The sequence below is a fragment of the Protopterus annectens genome, chromosome 4.part1, assembly GCF_019279795.1.
Source record: "Protopterus annectens isolate FY-2018-M chromosome 4.part1, PAN1.0, whole genome shotgun sequence".
In the NCBI taxonomy this organism is placed as follows: Eukaryota; Metazoa; Chordata; order Ceratodontiformes; family Protopteridae; genus Protopterus; species Protopterus annectens.
This window is the reverse complement of record NC_056734.1, coordinates 1,011,238,243-1,011,256,652: the sequence shown is the minus strand read 5'-3', so window position 1 is coordinate 1,011,256,652 and position 18,410 is coordinate 1,011,238,243. Positions and strand designations below refer to the sequence as shown.

The 18,410-nt window shown below is 41.1% G+C and overlaps 1 protein-coding gene across 2 annotated transcripts in view; it reads left to right on the top strand.

Moving 5' to 3' along the window:
* LOC122801161 (anosmin-1-like) overlaps nucleotides 1-18,410 on the top strand; it is a 1,574,635-nt gene that overhangs the window by 1,242,122 nt on the left and 314,103 nt on the right. For both annotated transcript variants that reach the window (XM_044070721.1, XM_044070720.1), the window contains exon 9: nucleotides 9,477-9,635. In XM_044070721.1, coding sequence (XP_043926656.1) covers nucleotides 9,477-9,635 — 159 coding nt within the window. The remainder of the gene's footprint in view (nucleotides 1-9,476; nucleotides 9,636-18,410) is intronic.

Sequence of the window (18,410 nt, the reverse complement as noted above, 5' to 3'; positions counted from 1 at the left end):
AAAGCTCTCTTCACCCAACACTGGACTAGACAGTCAAGAAGAGAAGATAAACACTTGCACCACACCACACTCATCACATAGTCCCTCAAAACCTACGCCACCATAACACACCTACATTCATGGAGGCTCTCAATAAAAATCTGCTCAAGCAACAGAGACCTCCAAAGCAGAAACGTATGCAACCTTCACCCCCTAACACAACCCAAATGACACATAGCCCACAAACTCAGTGTGCCACTCAACCACAGCCCATAAGGCATAACAACGTACCCAACACTCTAGTCATAGGTGACTCTATAGTCAGGCACACTGATGTTCCACTCACCAGGCTTACCAAAGAGAAAGTTACTGTCAGCTGCCTGTCGGGTGCCAGGATCCGCTCGCATAATGGACGCACTCAGGTCACTCCACAACAAGTAAAAATATGACTCTGTCATTATCTTGTTGGTGTGAATGACTTGAGACGTACCTCCCTGGACTACATGAAAAGAGACATGGAGGAGCTCTCCGATCTTGCAGCCCAGGCAAGTATGACCCTATCCCTGAGTAGCATCCTGCCATCACCTAGAATGATACCACAGTACAAGGACAAAATGATTGACTTCAACAATTGGCTAAGATTCTGGTGTCATTCTAAGGGGATCCAGCATCTGTCTGCCTGGGATGACATGATCAACAGACCACGATGCTTTGCCAGAGATGGCCTGCACCTGTTGCACTTGGGATTCCAGATACTAGCTAAGTCTCTTGCCACCCCTATAGTGCCTTTTTTAGGCAAGGTTCAAGTGACAAATTCACCACCATAACAGATACAAGCAAGCAAAATCTGAGGGGAATGCTACTCAATGCTGGAAGTCTAAACCTCAAAATGCATTCACTCAAGGCACTCCTTAAAATGGAGAACATCGACATCTGTGCAGTGACAGAGGCCTGGTTCAAGGCCCCAGAGAGCACCCCTGCATTCCCAGGCTATAATGCATACCAAACCTTTTGGCTACCTAAACTGGACCGAAACACTAAAGGTGGAGGCATGTCCATATTCATTAAGGATATCCATACCTCCAGGCTAGTTGCTCAGCATAATGCATCCGAGATTATCCAAGTGCAACTAACTCTGGACAAGACCGCAATCCAAATTGTAACTTGCTATAGATCCCCCACCATGCCCCAGGATTCCCACTCCTCATTTCTTGATACACTGGAAAATATTAGGGTACAACCCAACACCCTAATAATGGGCAATTTCAACTACCCCATCATTAACTGGGAAAACTACTCATGTACCAACTCTTTTGATCAACGTTTTCTGGAATTCATAAATTCCAGCGCCTTGGATCAACTAATCCACATCCCCATCAGAGGCAGCAATATCCTAGACCTGGTCATTACCAACATGGGCGACCGGTGTTCCACACCAGAGGTCAATTCCTCATTGGTCAGATCCGACCACAAGCTAATCAGCCTAGACATCCACATCCTGCCCCCACCCCCCATTAGGGAAACCACTGTAAACAATTTCTCCAAAGCCAACTTCATGCTTCTTAAGACAGAAGTGGCAAACTACACAACAGCCATGCAGATGGACAATAGAGGTACGACTGCTAAATCCTACACAAATGCACTTTATAAACACTTACACAAGTGCATGGATTGGGCTATCCCTAACAGAACCAAGATGCTATCCTCCAAAAATGGAAGCCAATCTGGTGGTCCCCTGCCATAAACAAACTCTACAACAGAAGAAAGAAACTGTTGCAAAAAGAGTAAAATCCCATGACTGGAAGAACTCCCATGTCAGTCTCAGTAAGAAGCTGAGATCCCTCATAAAATCTTCCAAAGCTAGTTATGAAAACAAAATCACCACTGATTCTAAAGACAACCACAAAGCATTCTATGGCTATGTCAAGAATCTCAATGGCAACACTCAGATCTGCTCTGAGTTACAGCACAATGGCACTAAATATACAGAACCAACTGATATTACCAACATCCTGGCAGATAGCTTCAGTGCTAACTTTACCCCCACCCCCACCCCCTAAAGGGCCCATCTCTATACCAGAAGAATGCAAAGTTCCTGTAATCACGACTGCACAGGTAAAAAAACACACAGTCCAAAGCCAAGAACACAGCATCCATGGGACCTGACAACAACCCGGGTTGTGTTCTACATGAACTACAGAATGAACTGGCAGCCCACCTAAGCACCATGTTAAATCATAGCCTCACCTCAGGTTTTCTGCCCACTGAATGGTGCACAGCGATGGTTATCCCACTCCACAAAGGGGGAGCCACCAAGCACCCCGGGAACTACCACCCCATTAGCCTAATGAGCCTGGTCTGCAAGGCCATGGAATGTATCATCATGGAACTTATAAACAAAGACATTGGTAATCCCAAACTCTGGACCCCACCCAGTTCGGGTTTGTAAAAGGCAGATCATGTCTCCTAAACCTGATTGACTTCTTTGAAGCAGTCACCAAAGCCGTACATGAGGGTAAGGTGGTTCACACAGCCTATCTAGATCTCACCAAGGCTTTTGACACCATCGCCCACTCTGGAATTATAGATAAACTCACTAAACTAGGTATAAATCCCTATGTCACAAGATGGGTTGCCAACTGGCTCACTGACAGAACCCACACTCTGAAAGTAGCAGACTCCAAATCCGACTTCAGACCAGTGACAATTGGAGTACCACAGGGTTCAGTACTGGGTCCTCTCCTGTTTGGTATCTACTTCTCTGAAGTACAGGCTAACACAGAAGGTCTTTGGCTAATGAAGTTCGCAGATGACTGCAAACTACGAGCCATAATTGAAACTCCTAATGATGTGGACATCCTACAAAAGGGCCTCACTGAGACAGATGCCTGGTATCAAAGCCATGGCCTCAAGCTCAACGCCAAAAAGTGCATTCTCATCCCCTTTGGTAAAAACTCTGTACCCATGAGCTACCACATAGGTGGTAGTCTACTTAACACTGAAAGTGTGAGAAGAGACCTTGGGACACAGGTGGACAGTAGTCTCTCCTTTGATAATCACATCGCCACAGTAGTCAGGGAATCCTTCTACATGGCACACCTCATCACAAAAGATTTCTCATCCAGGAAACAAGAGGTCATTGTTCCCCTCTACTCATCACTCATTAGACACATTATAGAGTACAACACCCCTTTTGTATGTACCTCACAAGACATCTACAACAACTGTAAAGGCCGCAGAAATACCTCACAAAGAGGATTACTGGCCTCAAACAGATGCCCTATGCAGACTGTCTCAAAAAACTCCACCTTTACTCCATCGCATATCACCTACTCAGAGGCGACCTCTGTCTAACATACAAAGCTATGTCAAACCCAGAGCTGTTGGACATGCTCCACTTAAAGAAATCCCAATCCGTCCGAGTTACACACTCTAGGGACTTAAACCTTGTCATCACAATAAGCAGAACATGCTGGAGGGATACATTCCTGTCCCAGAGACTTCCCATACTCTGGAACAAACTACCTATCTATATCAAACAAAGCTCCACATTAGCACTCTTCAAGAAAAATCTTGATGATTGGATGGGAAATAAGAAATTCACCCCGTGGATCACCTCTGTGGCTCTGCTCAACAGGGGCACAGGAAAATAATTTTCTTGGGTGGCGAAAGCCAGGGTACCTCTTTGGCTAGGCTTGTATAGGCCCTAGGGTCAATAGCCTAATACCTACCTATGAACCTATGAACCTATGAACTAAAGACAACAACAAGGCATTCTTTAGTTATGTCAAGAATCTGCATAACAATACGCAGATGTAATCTGAGCTTCTGTACAACGACCCCACTTATACTGAACCAACTGATATTGCCAATGTCTTGGCCGACAGGTTTAGTACAAACTTTAACCCCCCTTCACCCCTAAAGGGTCCATCCCAATAACTGAGGAATGCCAAATCTCTAACATCACAGCTGCACAGGTAGAAATGGCACTGTCCAAAGCCAAGAATACAGCTTCCATGGTACCTGATAATATACCCGGCTGTGTTCTACACAAATTACAAAGGGAATTGGCACCACACCTGAGTGCCCTGTTCAACCACAGCCTCACTTCAGGCTTTGTTCCCACTGAATGGCGCACCACTACAGTCATTCCACTCCACAAAGAAGGAGTGACTACTGACCCTGGTAACTAGTGCCCAATCAGCCTGATGAGCTTGATCTGCAAGGCTATGAAGCACATCATTATGGACCTTATAAATAAGGATATAGGGAATCTTCAAACCCTGGTCCCCACGCAGTTTGGGTTTGTGAAGGGCAGATCATGTCTGCCAACCTGATAGACTTCTTTGAATCTGTCACAGGAGCGGTGGATGAAGGCAAGGTAGTCCACACAGCCTACCTTGATCTAGCTAAGACCTTTGACACCACCCCCCACTCAGGAATCATTGATAGACTCACTAGCCTAGGCATTAACCCCTATGTCATAAGATGGGTTGCCAACTGGCTCACTGACAGAACACACACGGTGAAAGTAGCGGACTCCAAATCTGACTACCTTTCCGACAGGGATAGGTTCTGGGTCCTCCCCTGTTTGGCATCTACTTCTCTGAAGTTCAAGCCAACACAAAGGTTAACCAAATTTGCAGATGACTGCAAACTGGGAGCTATTATTGATTCTCAAGCTGATGTAGACATCCTAAAAAAGCCTCACAGGGACCGACGACTGGTGCCAGAACCATGGTCTTAAGCTCAATGCTAAAAAATGCATCGTCATTCCCTTCAGAAAAAACATGGTGCCCACGAACTACCATATCGATGGCAGCTCACTTAACTCTGAAGGTGTGATAAGAGATCTAGGGACACAGGTAGATAGCAACCTCTCCTTCGACAACCATGTTGCCACTGTTGTTAGAAAGTCCTTTTACGTGGCACACCTCATTACAAAAGGTTTCTCATCCAGGAAGAAAGAGGACATAATCCCTTTCTACTCATCTCTCATTAGACCCATTATAGAGTACAGTGCTACATTTGGCATGTACTTCACTAGACACCTACAACAACTGGAGAGGCCACAAAAGTTCCTCACAAAGTGGATCTTAGGACTCAAATACATGCCCTATACTGAAAGACTCAAAAAACTCCAGCTTTACTCCATCTCATATCACCTACTTAGAGGTGATCTCTGCTTGACATACAAAGCCATGTCTGACTCAGTGTTGCTAGACATGCTTCATCTGAAAAAATCTCAGTCCCTCCGTGCCACACGCTCCAAAGACCTCAACCTCATCTCCACAATAAACAGAACCTGCTGGAGGGACAGGTTCCTAACCCAGAGACTTCCCATACTCTGGAATAAACTCCCCATTCACATCAAGCACAGCACCTCACTATCTTTCTTCAAGAAAACTTTTGACAAGTGAATGGGTAATAGGAAATTCACCCTGGGAATCACTTCAAGAGCCTTGCTCGATAGGGGCACAAGGAACTAATGTTCAGCAGCAAAATGACTGGGAATATTCTTGGCTAGGCTTGTACAGGCTCCAGGGCCATTAGCCTAGTACTCACCTATGAACCTATAAACCTATGTCACATCTTTACTTGTCAATATTTGTCCACTCTTCCTTGCAAAAGCGCTCCAAATCTGTCAGATTGCGAGGGCATTTCTTGTGCACAGCCCTCTTCAGGTCACCCCACAGATTTTCTATTGGATTTATGTCTGGGCTCTGGCTGGGCCATTCCAAAACTTTAATTTTCTTCTGGTGAAGCCATTCTTTTGTTGATTTGGATGTATGCTTGGGGTCATTGTCATGTTGAAATGTGAAATTCCTCTTCATCTTCAGCTTTCTAGCAGATGCCTGAAGGTTTTGGGGCAAAAGTGACTGGTATTTGGAAATGTTCATAATTCCCTCCGCCTTGACTAAAGCCTCAGTTCCATGACTAAAGCCCCAGTTTCAGCTGATGAAAAGCAACCCCAAAGCATAATACTGCCACCACCATGCTTCACCGTAGGGATGGTGTTCTTTTGGTGATGCAAAGTGTTGTTTTTGCCCCAAATGTACCTTTTGGAATTGTGGCCAAAAAGTTCAGCCTTGGTCTCATCAGACCATAACACATTTTCCCACATGCTTTTGGGAGACTTTGATGTATTGTTTTGCAAATTTTAGCTGGGCCTGGATGTTTTTCTGTGTAAGAAAAGGCTTCCGTCTTGCAACCCCACCTCATAGCCCAGACATATGGAGAATATGGGAGATTGTTGTCACATGTAGTACACAACCAGTACTTGCCAGAAATTCCTGCAACTCCTGCAATGTTGCTGTAGGACTCTTGGCAGCCTTACTGACCAGTTTTGGAAGGAAGTCCAGTTCTTTGCAACGTCACTGTTGTCCCATATTTTCTCCACTTTTTGATGATTGTCTTCACTGTGTTCCATGGTATATCAAATGCTGTGGAAAATTTTTTGTACCCTTCTCCTGACTGATACCTTTCAACAATAGGATCCCTTTGATGATCTGCGAACCATGGCTTTTGCTGTAGCAGGCAACTGAGTAAATGTCAGGAAAATCCTATTAGGACAGCTGAACTTTATTTGGGGTTTATCAGAGTCTCTTTAATTGATAGCAGGTGTGTATCCAAGAAGACTGAATGCTGTAATTAAATCAAAAGGTGCTTCAACAAAGTATTAGTGTAAAAGTGTGCATACACAACAAAGTATTAGTTTATGGGTGTGCACACATATGCAACCAGTGTATTGTACGTTTTTTATTTTTTATATTTTTTTCTCTAACATATTTGTTTCTTTTTCAAATGAATTGTACAGGTTATAGGTGGGTCTATATAAAAACCACAAACATTTACTTACCCAAATACCTAAAAGCCGACACATATTTCATGAACTGCAAATACACCAAACACCCTAAACCGTGAAATTCAAAAAGTCGAACCATCATAGTTGTCCCACCCCACCACCCGCTACACACTACCTACACAAATAAACTAAATAAACCACATGCGTACACTAACCAAAACCCTACTTCTAACCCTACACTAAATCTTGCATATACCATCATGTATGCACTTACCTTACCCTAAGGTCCGTAACTATCGCACACTTACCTTAAGAAGCTATACCCAAACAAACTAAATAATCCACACACATACACTTAACAAAACCCTACTTCTAACCCTACACTAAATTTCACATACATTACCATCTATCCACTCACCTTAACCCGTACCCTAACCCTAAGGTCCATAACTATCGCACACTTACCTTAAGGAGCTATACCGCAGAAGGGCCAACCATGACGATTCGACGTTTCCGATTTCACACTTCAGGACGATTGATGTTTTCACGGTTCGATAAAGATGTGTCAGCATGTAGGTATTCGGGTAAGTAAACATTCATGCTTTTAATATAGACCCGTTATAGGTCACATTAAAGGTGGGAAAGTTTTGAAATGATTTATTGTGGTCTCATTTTTTTATATCACAAAAACCTGGCATTTTAACAGGGGTGTGTAAACTTTTTATATCCACTGTACATCAAAAACTAAGCATATGAGATTTGGGAGACATAAATTGAAAGGTTTATATTTAATATACCACACAGTGATTGAAACTGTGGATTCATTTAAGGACCTGGGTGTATGGGAAGATCCTGCTCTGAGTTTTTCTAATCATATCAACCAATTGGTTAATGATAGTTATAGAACTATAGGTTGTATAAAAGATTAATAAAGTCTAGGAAATCAGAAATGATGAAGTTATTGTTTGTTAGTTACATTTAACCAAACTTGAATATGGAATAAGAGTATGGAAACCTTATAAGAAAACAAGCATGAGTAAATTGGAAAGAGTACAGCAGAAATATACCAAGGGCATCCATGGATGTGAACATTTAAGTTGTTATAAATGACAATATCTGAACTAGTCTAAGAGGAGATCTTATTCAGGTATATAAGGCATTTAGAGACAATACTTCTGGGAATGTTTGGGGTTATCACAAAGTAGTAGAGAATCATCAGACAACTTATGTAGAAGATTCTATACGAGTGAGAATATATTTACGTATGTATTAATTCAATACATGTAAACCTCTAGTAAATGTGTATATGTTGTAAATGAGGAAGTTCTATCACATTGCAAAATCTGTACTACACTGTCTATGTATATGTGTGTACCATTTACCGACAGTTTACCGACAGTCCACTTCCCCGAAACCCAGTTCACCAACACATCAAATCACCGACATTCTCAAAGCCGATGTTTCCCGAAAGGTAAGTAAACGCTTGTCCATCCCGACTGAAGTACTACCTGAAAAAAAACAAACCCACCGATGTGAGGAGCTTCACCCCCACACCCCCCTTACTAAATATACCAACTCCGAGAAGGCACTACTGCAGGGGTAAGGGGCAAAGTTCAAGTAGATTGTCAAGTGTTCACTAACCCCATGGGTAACGTCGGCTTTGGGAATGTTGGTAATTTAATGTGTCAGGGAAGGTGACTGTTGGTAAACTGAAGGTAACCCATATATGTATATGTTTATATATATATATATATATATATATATATATATATATATATATATATGTCTGTGTGTGTGTGTGTGTGTGTGTGTGTGTGTATATATCTATATATCTATATATATATATATATATATATATGTATATGTGTAAGTATATGTATATATATATATATATATATATATATATATATATATATTTATATATGTATACATATATATATATATATATATATATATATGTATATATATATATATATATATATATATATATGGATCTAGCACTATTGAACGGAAGTTCAATAGCCCAAATCCACAATCACTGAACACACTTTAACAAAAGTGCTTTCACCGAAAAAGCACTTTCGTTAAAGTGTGTTAAAAAAAATACATTACATTTACGTTTTTGCAGGAGGGGGTAAGCCCCCCTGCACCCCCCCACTTTAATATTCTCACTCCGAAGTCTCACTACAGTGGGGAAAAGGGAATTTTCCCTTATCCCCAGTGTAGTGCAATGTCCGCAACAGGCATACTTACGCAAAAGTGCTTCTTCGGTGAAAAGCACTTTCGCGCAAGTATGCCCGGCCGAATCTGTTTTGGTGATGTTGCCGTTTGAGGATCCGTATGGATCCCATATATATATATATATATATATATATATATATATATATATATATGTGTGTGTGTGTGTGTGTGTGTGTGTGTGTGTGTACTTTTCTTGCTGTTTATTGTTCTTTGTATAATACCTGTATATCTCTGCATATTGACTTATGTCCATCAATCTTGTATTTAATTTGTAAAAGTACAACTATATAATACAATTTGATTTATTTTCCTTTCTATTCAGTTGTACCTGAGTTGTGACTGAAAAGGATCAATAGACCAACTCACTTACCTGATCAAACTGAAAATAAATAAAATTAATTATTTTTTGCTATAATGCTTGCTGTGTGTTTAACTGTGTTTTTATTTCCAGGTGAAATTTCCAAGCCCCCCGCTCCCATTGATGAAGTATCCAATGAACTTCCAATCGCTCATGCTGTACCAGGCAGCATAGAAAGCGTAGATGTCACAGCCCCCCATTATTCCAACAACCAGCTGCAAATTAAGGTCTACTGGAAGAAAGCAGAAGAAGGTACTGTAATTGTGCAGAGAAAGAATGTGTTTACAGTCATGACCAGGCTCTTAACATTTCATCAGTAATTGCTTTGCAGCCTAGAGGAATTTTGGCAAGCACGCAGTGGTGTTTAATTATTCATTTTGAGAAATATGGAGCCAAGACATGCAGACACAAATTAACACAGCTTATACAGTATTAGTTATAAATTATTACTTTTGACATATTTTTTTTTAAATACTTTGGGTGTTTTCTTTTGGCTAACAATGTGTCAAAAGCATTGAACAGCTTCAGCCTAGCAGTTATTATGTGTCTTTTTCTATCTCCCTGACTTGCTCTTTTATTTACCCCTCTTGTTAACATGAATAGCATTGCAGTTTGTTTTTTCTGACTGTGGCACCAGAGGTGACTTAGATGGCCTCGTTACTCAGCAGGGTATCTCGTTTATTGTGGGAGGAGTAATAATGAAGCACTGAAGGTGTTCACTTCTTCTGTGGCTGATAACAGATAAAATAACTGGTAGGATTAAGCAAACATAAAAGACATGTATTTATTTGTTTGTTTCTATGTCTGTTAACCAGGTAAATAGACTGGTCAGAAGGTCCTTTTTAGTCAAGACATGGGCTCCAGAGTGAGAGAGCATAATTATGCAATGACTGGCCATTAATATTTGAAAATGAGCACATTGATTGGTCATCCCAATCAGCGTGCCTGTTGTAAATCCGAGCATATACCAATGGAGAAAGGTCCGGTTGCACGGACTTTTTTACATTGGTATATATTGTATTGGTATGTATTGGTATAACTTTAAATTTTTTTTTTAACAAAAGTAAATAAATAAAATCAGAAATCAGGACTCCGGATGTACAAGAAAGACAGGATGGAGAAAATACTAGGAAAATCAGGTACATTATTCAAAACTAAAGACTCATACCCGATTTTCCTTGTCTTTCTTCCATTCTGTCTCTCTCCTACTCCTAAACTCTCTGAAACATTTTTTTTATTTAAAAAAAAAGAAGAAAAGAAAAAAGGAGCAACGGGGACCTTCTTTTCTCTGTTGCATCCTTTCCAAAGCACTGATGTACTGAGTAAGAATGGGAACGCAAGTCCCATATGCATGCACAGTACATCAAAAAAAGCAACAGGATACGTAGCAGAAGAAGGACACCACGGCGCTGTTATACAAAGACATTATTTAAGAAAAGTAAGTCATTTTTTTTCTTAAATAATGTCATTGTATAATAGCCATAACTGACTCTGTGGTGTGGTATATTAAGATTTACCCATGGTTGGCTTTATTTAATCACTCGGGCATCGCCATCGTGATTAAACCACACCAACCATGGGTAAATCTTAATATACCATACCGACATCGTCAGTTATTGCTATATTACAAAACAGTTGAAGTGGAATTGTTGCAGTTAACAGTGTCGAAGTGATAAAACATCCAACACAAGTGTAAAGTGTTCAGCATATGTATATACATTGACTGAATAATGCAGTAGAAGTAAAAAAGATAGATTGTGATTAAATGCAGTAGTAGAGAGAACATGACACAGCAGAGATGCAGCATACATTTGTTGATAACAAGTACATTCACCCCATATGCAAGGCAATGGGAAATCAGATAAATACATCATATCTGACCTGAATAACATGCACCCTATGTTACATAATGAACTGAGTAATATGCACCCTATGCAACATACATCCTATCTAAAGTAACATACACCTTATATTACATATATCCTATCTGAAATGAATATCATGCAACCTATATTACATACATCCTATCGAAACTCAGTGACATGTACTCTATATTACATACATCCTATCTAAATGGAGTAACATGCACCCTATATTACATACATCCTACCTGAAGTGAGTAACATGCACCCTATATTACACACCCTATATTAACTGAGTAACATGCACCTTATTATTACGACCTATTTGAAATAGTAACATGCAGCCTATATTAAATGTATCCCATCAGACCTGTGTAATGTGCACCCTATGTTACATACTGAACTGAGTAACCTGCATCCTTTATTACATACATCCTATCTGAACTGAGTAACATGCACCTTATGTTACAACCTACCTGAAATAGTAACAAGCCTATATTAATACATCCTATCAGAATTGAGTAATGTGCACCCTATGTTACATACTGAACTGAGTAACATACACTCTACATTACATACATCCTATCAGAATTGAGGAACGTGCACCCTCCTATGTTACATATTGAACTGAGTAACCTGCATCCTGTATTACATACATTCTGTCTGAACTGACTAACATACATCCTATCTGAATTGAGTAACATGCAGCAAATATTACATGCATCCAAAATCCTGGATTGTAGCTAGATTTTATTCTGAGGTATGTTTAGCTTACCAGGATCTGCCACATAATGCATTCACTCAGGTCACTCCACAACAAGTACAAACATGACTCCATCATGTCCATGTTGGTGTGAATGATCTGAGACATACCTCCCTGGACTACATGAAAAGGGTCATGGAGGAGCTGTTCGATCTTGTAGGCCAGACAGGTATGACCCTAGCCCTGAGTAGCATCCTGCCATAACCTAGAATGATATCACAGTACAAGGACAAAATGACTGACTTCAACAATTGGCTAAGCTTCTGGTGTCATTCTAAAGGGATCCAGTATCTGTCAGCCTGGGATGACATGATCGACAAACCACGATGCTTTGCCAGAGATGGCCTGTACCTGTCACCTCTGGGATTCCGGATACTGGCTAAGGCTCTAGCCACCCCTGTAGTGCCTTTTTTATGCAAGGTTCAAATGACAAAATCACCACTGTAACAGGTACAAGCAAGCAGAATCTGAGGGTATTTCTACTCAATGCTAGAAGTCTAATCATCAAAATGCACCCACTCGAGGCACTCCTTAAAATGGAGAACATCGACATCTGTGCAGTGACAGAGACCTGGTTCAATGCTCCAGAGAGTACCCCTGCATTACCAGGCTATAATTCATACCACACCTTTCGGCCACCTAACCTGGACCGAACCACTAAAGGTGGAGGCATGTCCATATTCATTAAGGATATCCACACCTCCAGGCTAGTTGCTCAGCATAATGCATCCGAGATTATCCAAGTGCAACTAACTCTGGGCAAGACCGCAATCCAAATTGTAGCTTGATACAGATCCCCCGCCATGCCTCAGGATTCCCAGTCCTCATTTCTTGATACACTGGAAAATATTAGGGTACAACCTAACACCCTAATAATGGGCATTTTCAACTACCCCACCATTAACTGGGAAAACTACTCATGTACCAACTCTTGCGCTCAGCATTTTCTGGAATTCATAAATTCCAATGCCTTGAATCAACTTATCCACACCGCCACCAGGGGCAGCAATATCCTAGAACTGGTTATTACCAACATGGGCAACCGGTGCTCCACACCAGAGGTCAATTCCTCGTTGTCCAGATCCGACCACAAGCTTATCACCCTAGACATCCACATCCATCCCCCACCCCTCCCCCATTAGGGAAACCACCGTAAAAAATTTCTCCAAAGCCAACTTCACGCGTTTTAAGACAGAAATGCAAAGTTCACAACACCCATGCTGACGGACAATAGAGGTATGACTGCTGAATCCTACACAAATGCACTTTATAAGCACTTACACAAGTGCATGGATCATGCAATCCCTAACAGAACCAAGATGCTATCCTCCAAAAAAGGAAGCCAATCTGGTGGTCCCCTGCCATAAACAAACTCTACAACAGAAGAAAGAAACTGTTGCAAAAAAGAGTAAAATCCCATGACTGGTAGAACTCCCTGGTCAGTCTCAGTAAGAAACTGAGATCCCTCATAAAATCCTCCAAAGCTAGTTATGAAAACAAAATCACCACTGATTCTAAAGACAATGACAAAGCATTCTATAGCTATGTCAAGAATCTCAATGGCAACACTCAGATCTGCTCTGAGTTACAGCACAATGGCACTAAATATATAGAACCAACTGATATTGCCAACATCCTGGCAGATAGGTTCAGTGCTAACATTTCCCCCCTCTCATCCCCTAAAGGGCTCATCTCTATACCGGAAGAATACAAAGTTCTTGTAATCATGGCTGCACAGGTAAAAAACACACTCTCCAAAGCCAAGAACACAGCATCCATGGGACATGACAACATCCCAGGCTGCTTTCTACATGAACTACAGAATGAACTGGCACCCCACCTAAGTACCATGTTCAATCATAGCCTCACCTCAGGCTATGTGCCCACTGAATGGTGCACAGCGAAGGTTATCCCACTCCACAAAGGGGGAGCCACCATGGACCCCGGAAACTACCTCCCCATTAGCCTGATGAGCCTGATCTGCAAAGCTATGGAACATATCATCATGAAACTTATAAACAATGACATTGATAATCTCCAAACTCTGGACCCCACCCACTTCGGGTTTGTAAAAGACAGATCATTTCTCCTAAACCTGATTGTCTTCTTTGAAGCGGTCACCAAAGCCTTAGATGAGGGTAACATGGTTCACACAGCCTATCTAGATCTCGCCAAGGCTTTCAACATCATCCTGCACTCTGTAATTATAGATAAACTCACTAAACTAGGTATAAATCCCTATCTCACAAGATGGGTTGCCAACTGGCTCACTGACAGAACCCACACTGTGAAAGTAGCAGATTCCAGATCCGACTTCTGACCAGTGACAAGTGGAGTAACACAGGGTTCAGTCCTGGGTCCTCTCCTGTTTGGTATCTATTTCTCTGAAGTACAAGCTAACACAGAACATCTTTGGCTAATGAAGTTCGCAGATGACTGCAAACTAGGAGCCATAATCAAAACTCCAAAAGATGTGGACATCCTACAAAAGGGCCTCACTGAGACAGATACCTGGTGTCAAAGCTATGGCCTCAAGCTCAGTGCCAAAAAGTGCATTGTCATCCCTTTTGGTAAAACTTCTGTACCCATGAACTACCACATAGGTGGTAGTCTACTTAACACCGAACGTGTGATAAGAGATCTTGGGACACAGGTGGACAGTAGTCTCTCCTTTGATAATCACATCACCACAGTAGTCAGGAAATCCTTCTACATGGCACACCTCATCACAAAAGGTTTCTCATCCAGGAAAAAAGAGGTCATAGTTTCCCTCTACTCATCACTCATTAGACCCATTATAGAGTACAATGCCCCTTTTGGTATGTACCTCACAAGACATCTACAATAACTGGAAAGGCTGTAGAAATACCTCACAAAGAGGATTACTGGCCTCAAACAGATGCCCTATGCAGACCGCCTCAAAAAACTCCAGCTTTACTCCGTCACATATCGCCTACTCAGCGGCGATGTCTGCCTAACATACAAAGCTATGTCAAATCCAGATCTGTTGGACATGCTCCACTTAAAGAAATCCCAGTCCCTCCAAGCTACACGCTCTAGGGACCTAAACCTTGTCACCACAATAAACAGAACATGCTGGAGGGATAGATTCCTGTCCCAGAGACTTCCCATACTCTGGAACAAACTATCTATCTATATCAAACAAAGCTCCTCATTAGCACTCTTCAAGAAAAATCTTGATGATTGGATGGGAGATAGGAAAACCACTCCGGGGATCACTTCTGTGGCTCTGCTCAACAGTGGCACAGGAAAATATTTTTTTTGGGTGGCGAAAGCCAGGGTACCTTTTGGCTAGGCTTATATAGGCCCTAGGGCCAATAGCCTAGTACCTACCTATGAACCTATATACCTATGTGAAAGGATATCATCTGAACCAAGATTTAAGAGCCCTTTCACACCTTTACCCATTGTGGTTGTCTGTTTTGAACATATAGCAATGGACATTATAGGTCCGTTTGTAAGACTGAGTATGTAATAGCAGACCTACTTCCCTTACATGCCTCATCTGTGAAGCCATGGAACATATTATAGCTGACCTCATAAACTGCAACATCAAAAGTATTATCAGTCTTATTCATCAACGGTTTGGCTTTACGAATGATAGATCCTGCCTAATCTGAGTTATAGTGGCTGTAGATGGTGACCATGTGGTATACACAGCATGTCTTGAAATGACCAAGGCCTTCAGCAACATTCAATATGCTGGCATCATACAGATGATAAATGCTTTAAAAATGGACCCATATGTGATAAGATGGATAGCAAACTGACTGAAAGACAGAGGTCACACAGTGTAAGTGGCAGGTGTCTCATCAGAAATTAAGTTAATGATCAGTGCAGTAATGTCCCTCAAAGTTAAATGTTGGGACCTCCCCTATTTGGTATAGACTTTTCAGATTTCCAAGCAGTAATTCAAGACCTCTAGCTAGCAAAGTTTACATATGACTTTAAACTGTTTTTTTGTTGTTGTTGTTAAGACACCCAAATCCTTCATAATAAACTCTCCCTATAAATTCTTGGTGCACTAAAATGGGCTCAAACTAAATGCTAAAACATCATAACATATGAACAATACACTACTACAAAACAAAAACAAAGTCAGGGACCTAGGTACTTGGATTGATAGCTTCCTGTCATTTGACCATCATGTGACAATGGTTGTCAGGAAATCCCTTTATTTAACCCAACTAATTGGCAAAGGAATATATTGAAGATCTAAAGAGGTAAGTAATAAGGCCAGTTATCAAATACAATGCCCTCATTTGGGATGTGTCTCACTAAACATATCAAGCAAGGACTACACATATCAAATTATTAGAAATACCCCAAAGGTTCCTAAGAGGGGAGGCTAGAAGCTGTATGGCTTTATTCAGTGTCTTACAGATGTTTTGAGGTGAGATCCCTAACTCATTTTCTTTGCTATTACAGACCTGATTGCCCTGCACTTTCTTTTCTCTGCAAGACCAATATCTCCACCAGTACTAAAACCAGATAACTAAATCTTCACCAACAGTAAATTAAATCATGGAAGGACAGGTTTATATCCCAGTGTCCCCAAACCTCTGGAAGAAACTTCCCCTGCATGTTAAGCAGTGCAGCTCACTATAATCCTTTAAACATAATCTGGATGACTGGATGGGTATCCACAAATTTACTCCTGAATTGACTGGTATGGCCTCCTGCAAAAGGAGGTGTGGCCTGAGGAAGGGTATTTGCAAGGCGTGAATGGTCATTAGACACAGTGGCCTTGGATATTAAATCCATTTTGTGAATTTGTAAAACACGAGAAGAGGAAAATATCCCTTTTAAAAGTATGGTAGAACATTTTACAGATCTGCAGGATGGGTTAAGAACTGTGACTGATATAGTAAGGGATCTTATGGAGAAAGCTCAGGAATCCCAACATATAGCAGATAACAAACGTGCTTGTCTTAGTACCCACAGCTGAACAAAATATCATTTTAAAATGGCAAGGACCTTTTAAAATTATGGAGAAAGAGGATGAAGTTGTTGATAAGGTGAGGCAACCAGGAGAAAGGAAATTAGAACAGTCAACCAAGTATATCATCTAAAATCCTAGAGAAAAATTGAAGTTTCTCTGGTAATTATGTATTGGCTGGAGAAATTAAGGTTCCCACAGAATGTCCTAAAGTCAAATAGAGGAAGCACTATCAGTGTCTCAGAAACAAGAAGTGAAAGAATTTAAACTAGAGAGTAAGGACATATGTTTGGCTTAACTTGGTTGCATTAGTTTAATCCATCTTCTTCAAAAACAAATTGAAACAACAAATTCAGTGCAATGCTGATTGCAATAATATCCTCTGAAGACTGGAAACTCTGTCTGACTAAAGTTCATACAGTTCTCTGATTCAGATTACTGTCCCAGATGAGGACAAGTTAGGCGTGATTAAAGCCCAATACTTGGGCTGCGTAATAGGTGAAGGGTAGTGAAATCACATGCGGAAAACATTGAAACAGTACAAAACTTGTCCATATCAATCACTAAAAAAACAGGTTAAGGCATTTTTAGGCCTGGGTATCTATACTTGCTAGCCCCCTGACTGACCTGACAAAAGGTAAAACTTAAATTTTACAGTTGAAACAAAACAAATCTTTAGGCAACTAAAGTGTATGATTTGTTGAGACCCATTACTGGTACGTCTAGACTTTTCTAAGAAATTCTTTGTATAAACAGATGCCTCTGAGGCAGGTGTAGATGCAGTCTTGCTGAAGTAGTAGATGGGGGAAAACATCTAATCTGTTATATTAGCTGAAAACTCAGCATTACGGAAAAATGCTACTCAGTTATAGAAAGGGAGCGTCTAGCCAGAAAGTGGGTCTTCCTTACCATTAAGTGCTAGCTATCAAACAGTGAGTTTATGCTCATTACAGACCATAGCACCCTTCAGTGTCTTCACAGGCAAAGAGACAGCAACCATAAGCTGTCTTTAAGAGAGCTGACATCCCAGCCCTACAACACTAGGATCAAACGCCATCCAGACAACAGCCATCTAAATACAAATGGGCTCTTAGAGCTCAGACTGGTGGTTCTATCCTAGGGAAAGAGGGGGGAGTCATATGGCATGGTAATGGCTTGGCTGCTGAGCCCAGGAAGAACTGTGCCTTTAATTCTGTTTACCCTGTATCAAGTAGGTAATTAGACGTTAGTCAGGAAGTTAATGGGACTCTGCTGCAGGTAGATTTATTACAGCCCATTACTTCACTCAGAGTTAGAGTCTTGTTTTCCTGAGATGAGAGGATTCCCAGGAAGTAACAATAGTAGTTAAAAGCAGAGCCATAGCTATCTTGTCCGGTATCCACTGCAGTTCCCTGATCTGGCATTATGTTCAACTCCGTGTTGAGGAGCAAGGAAAAAAAATC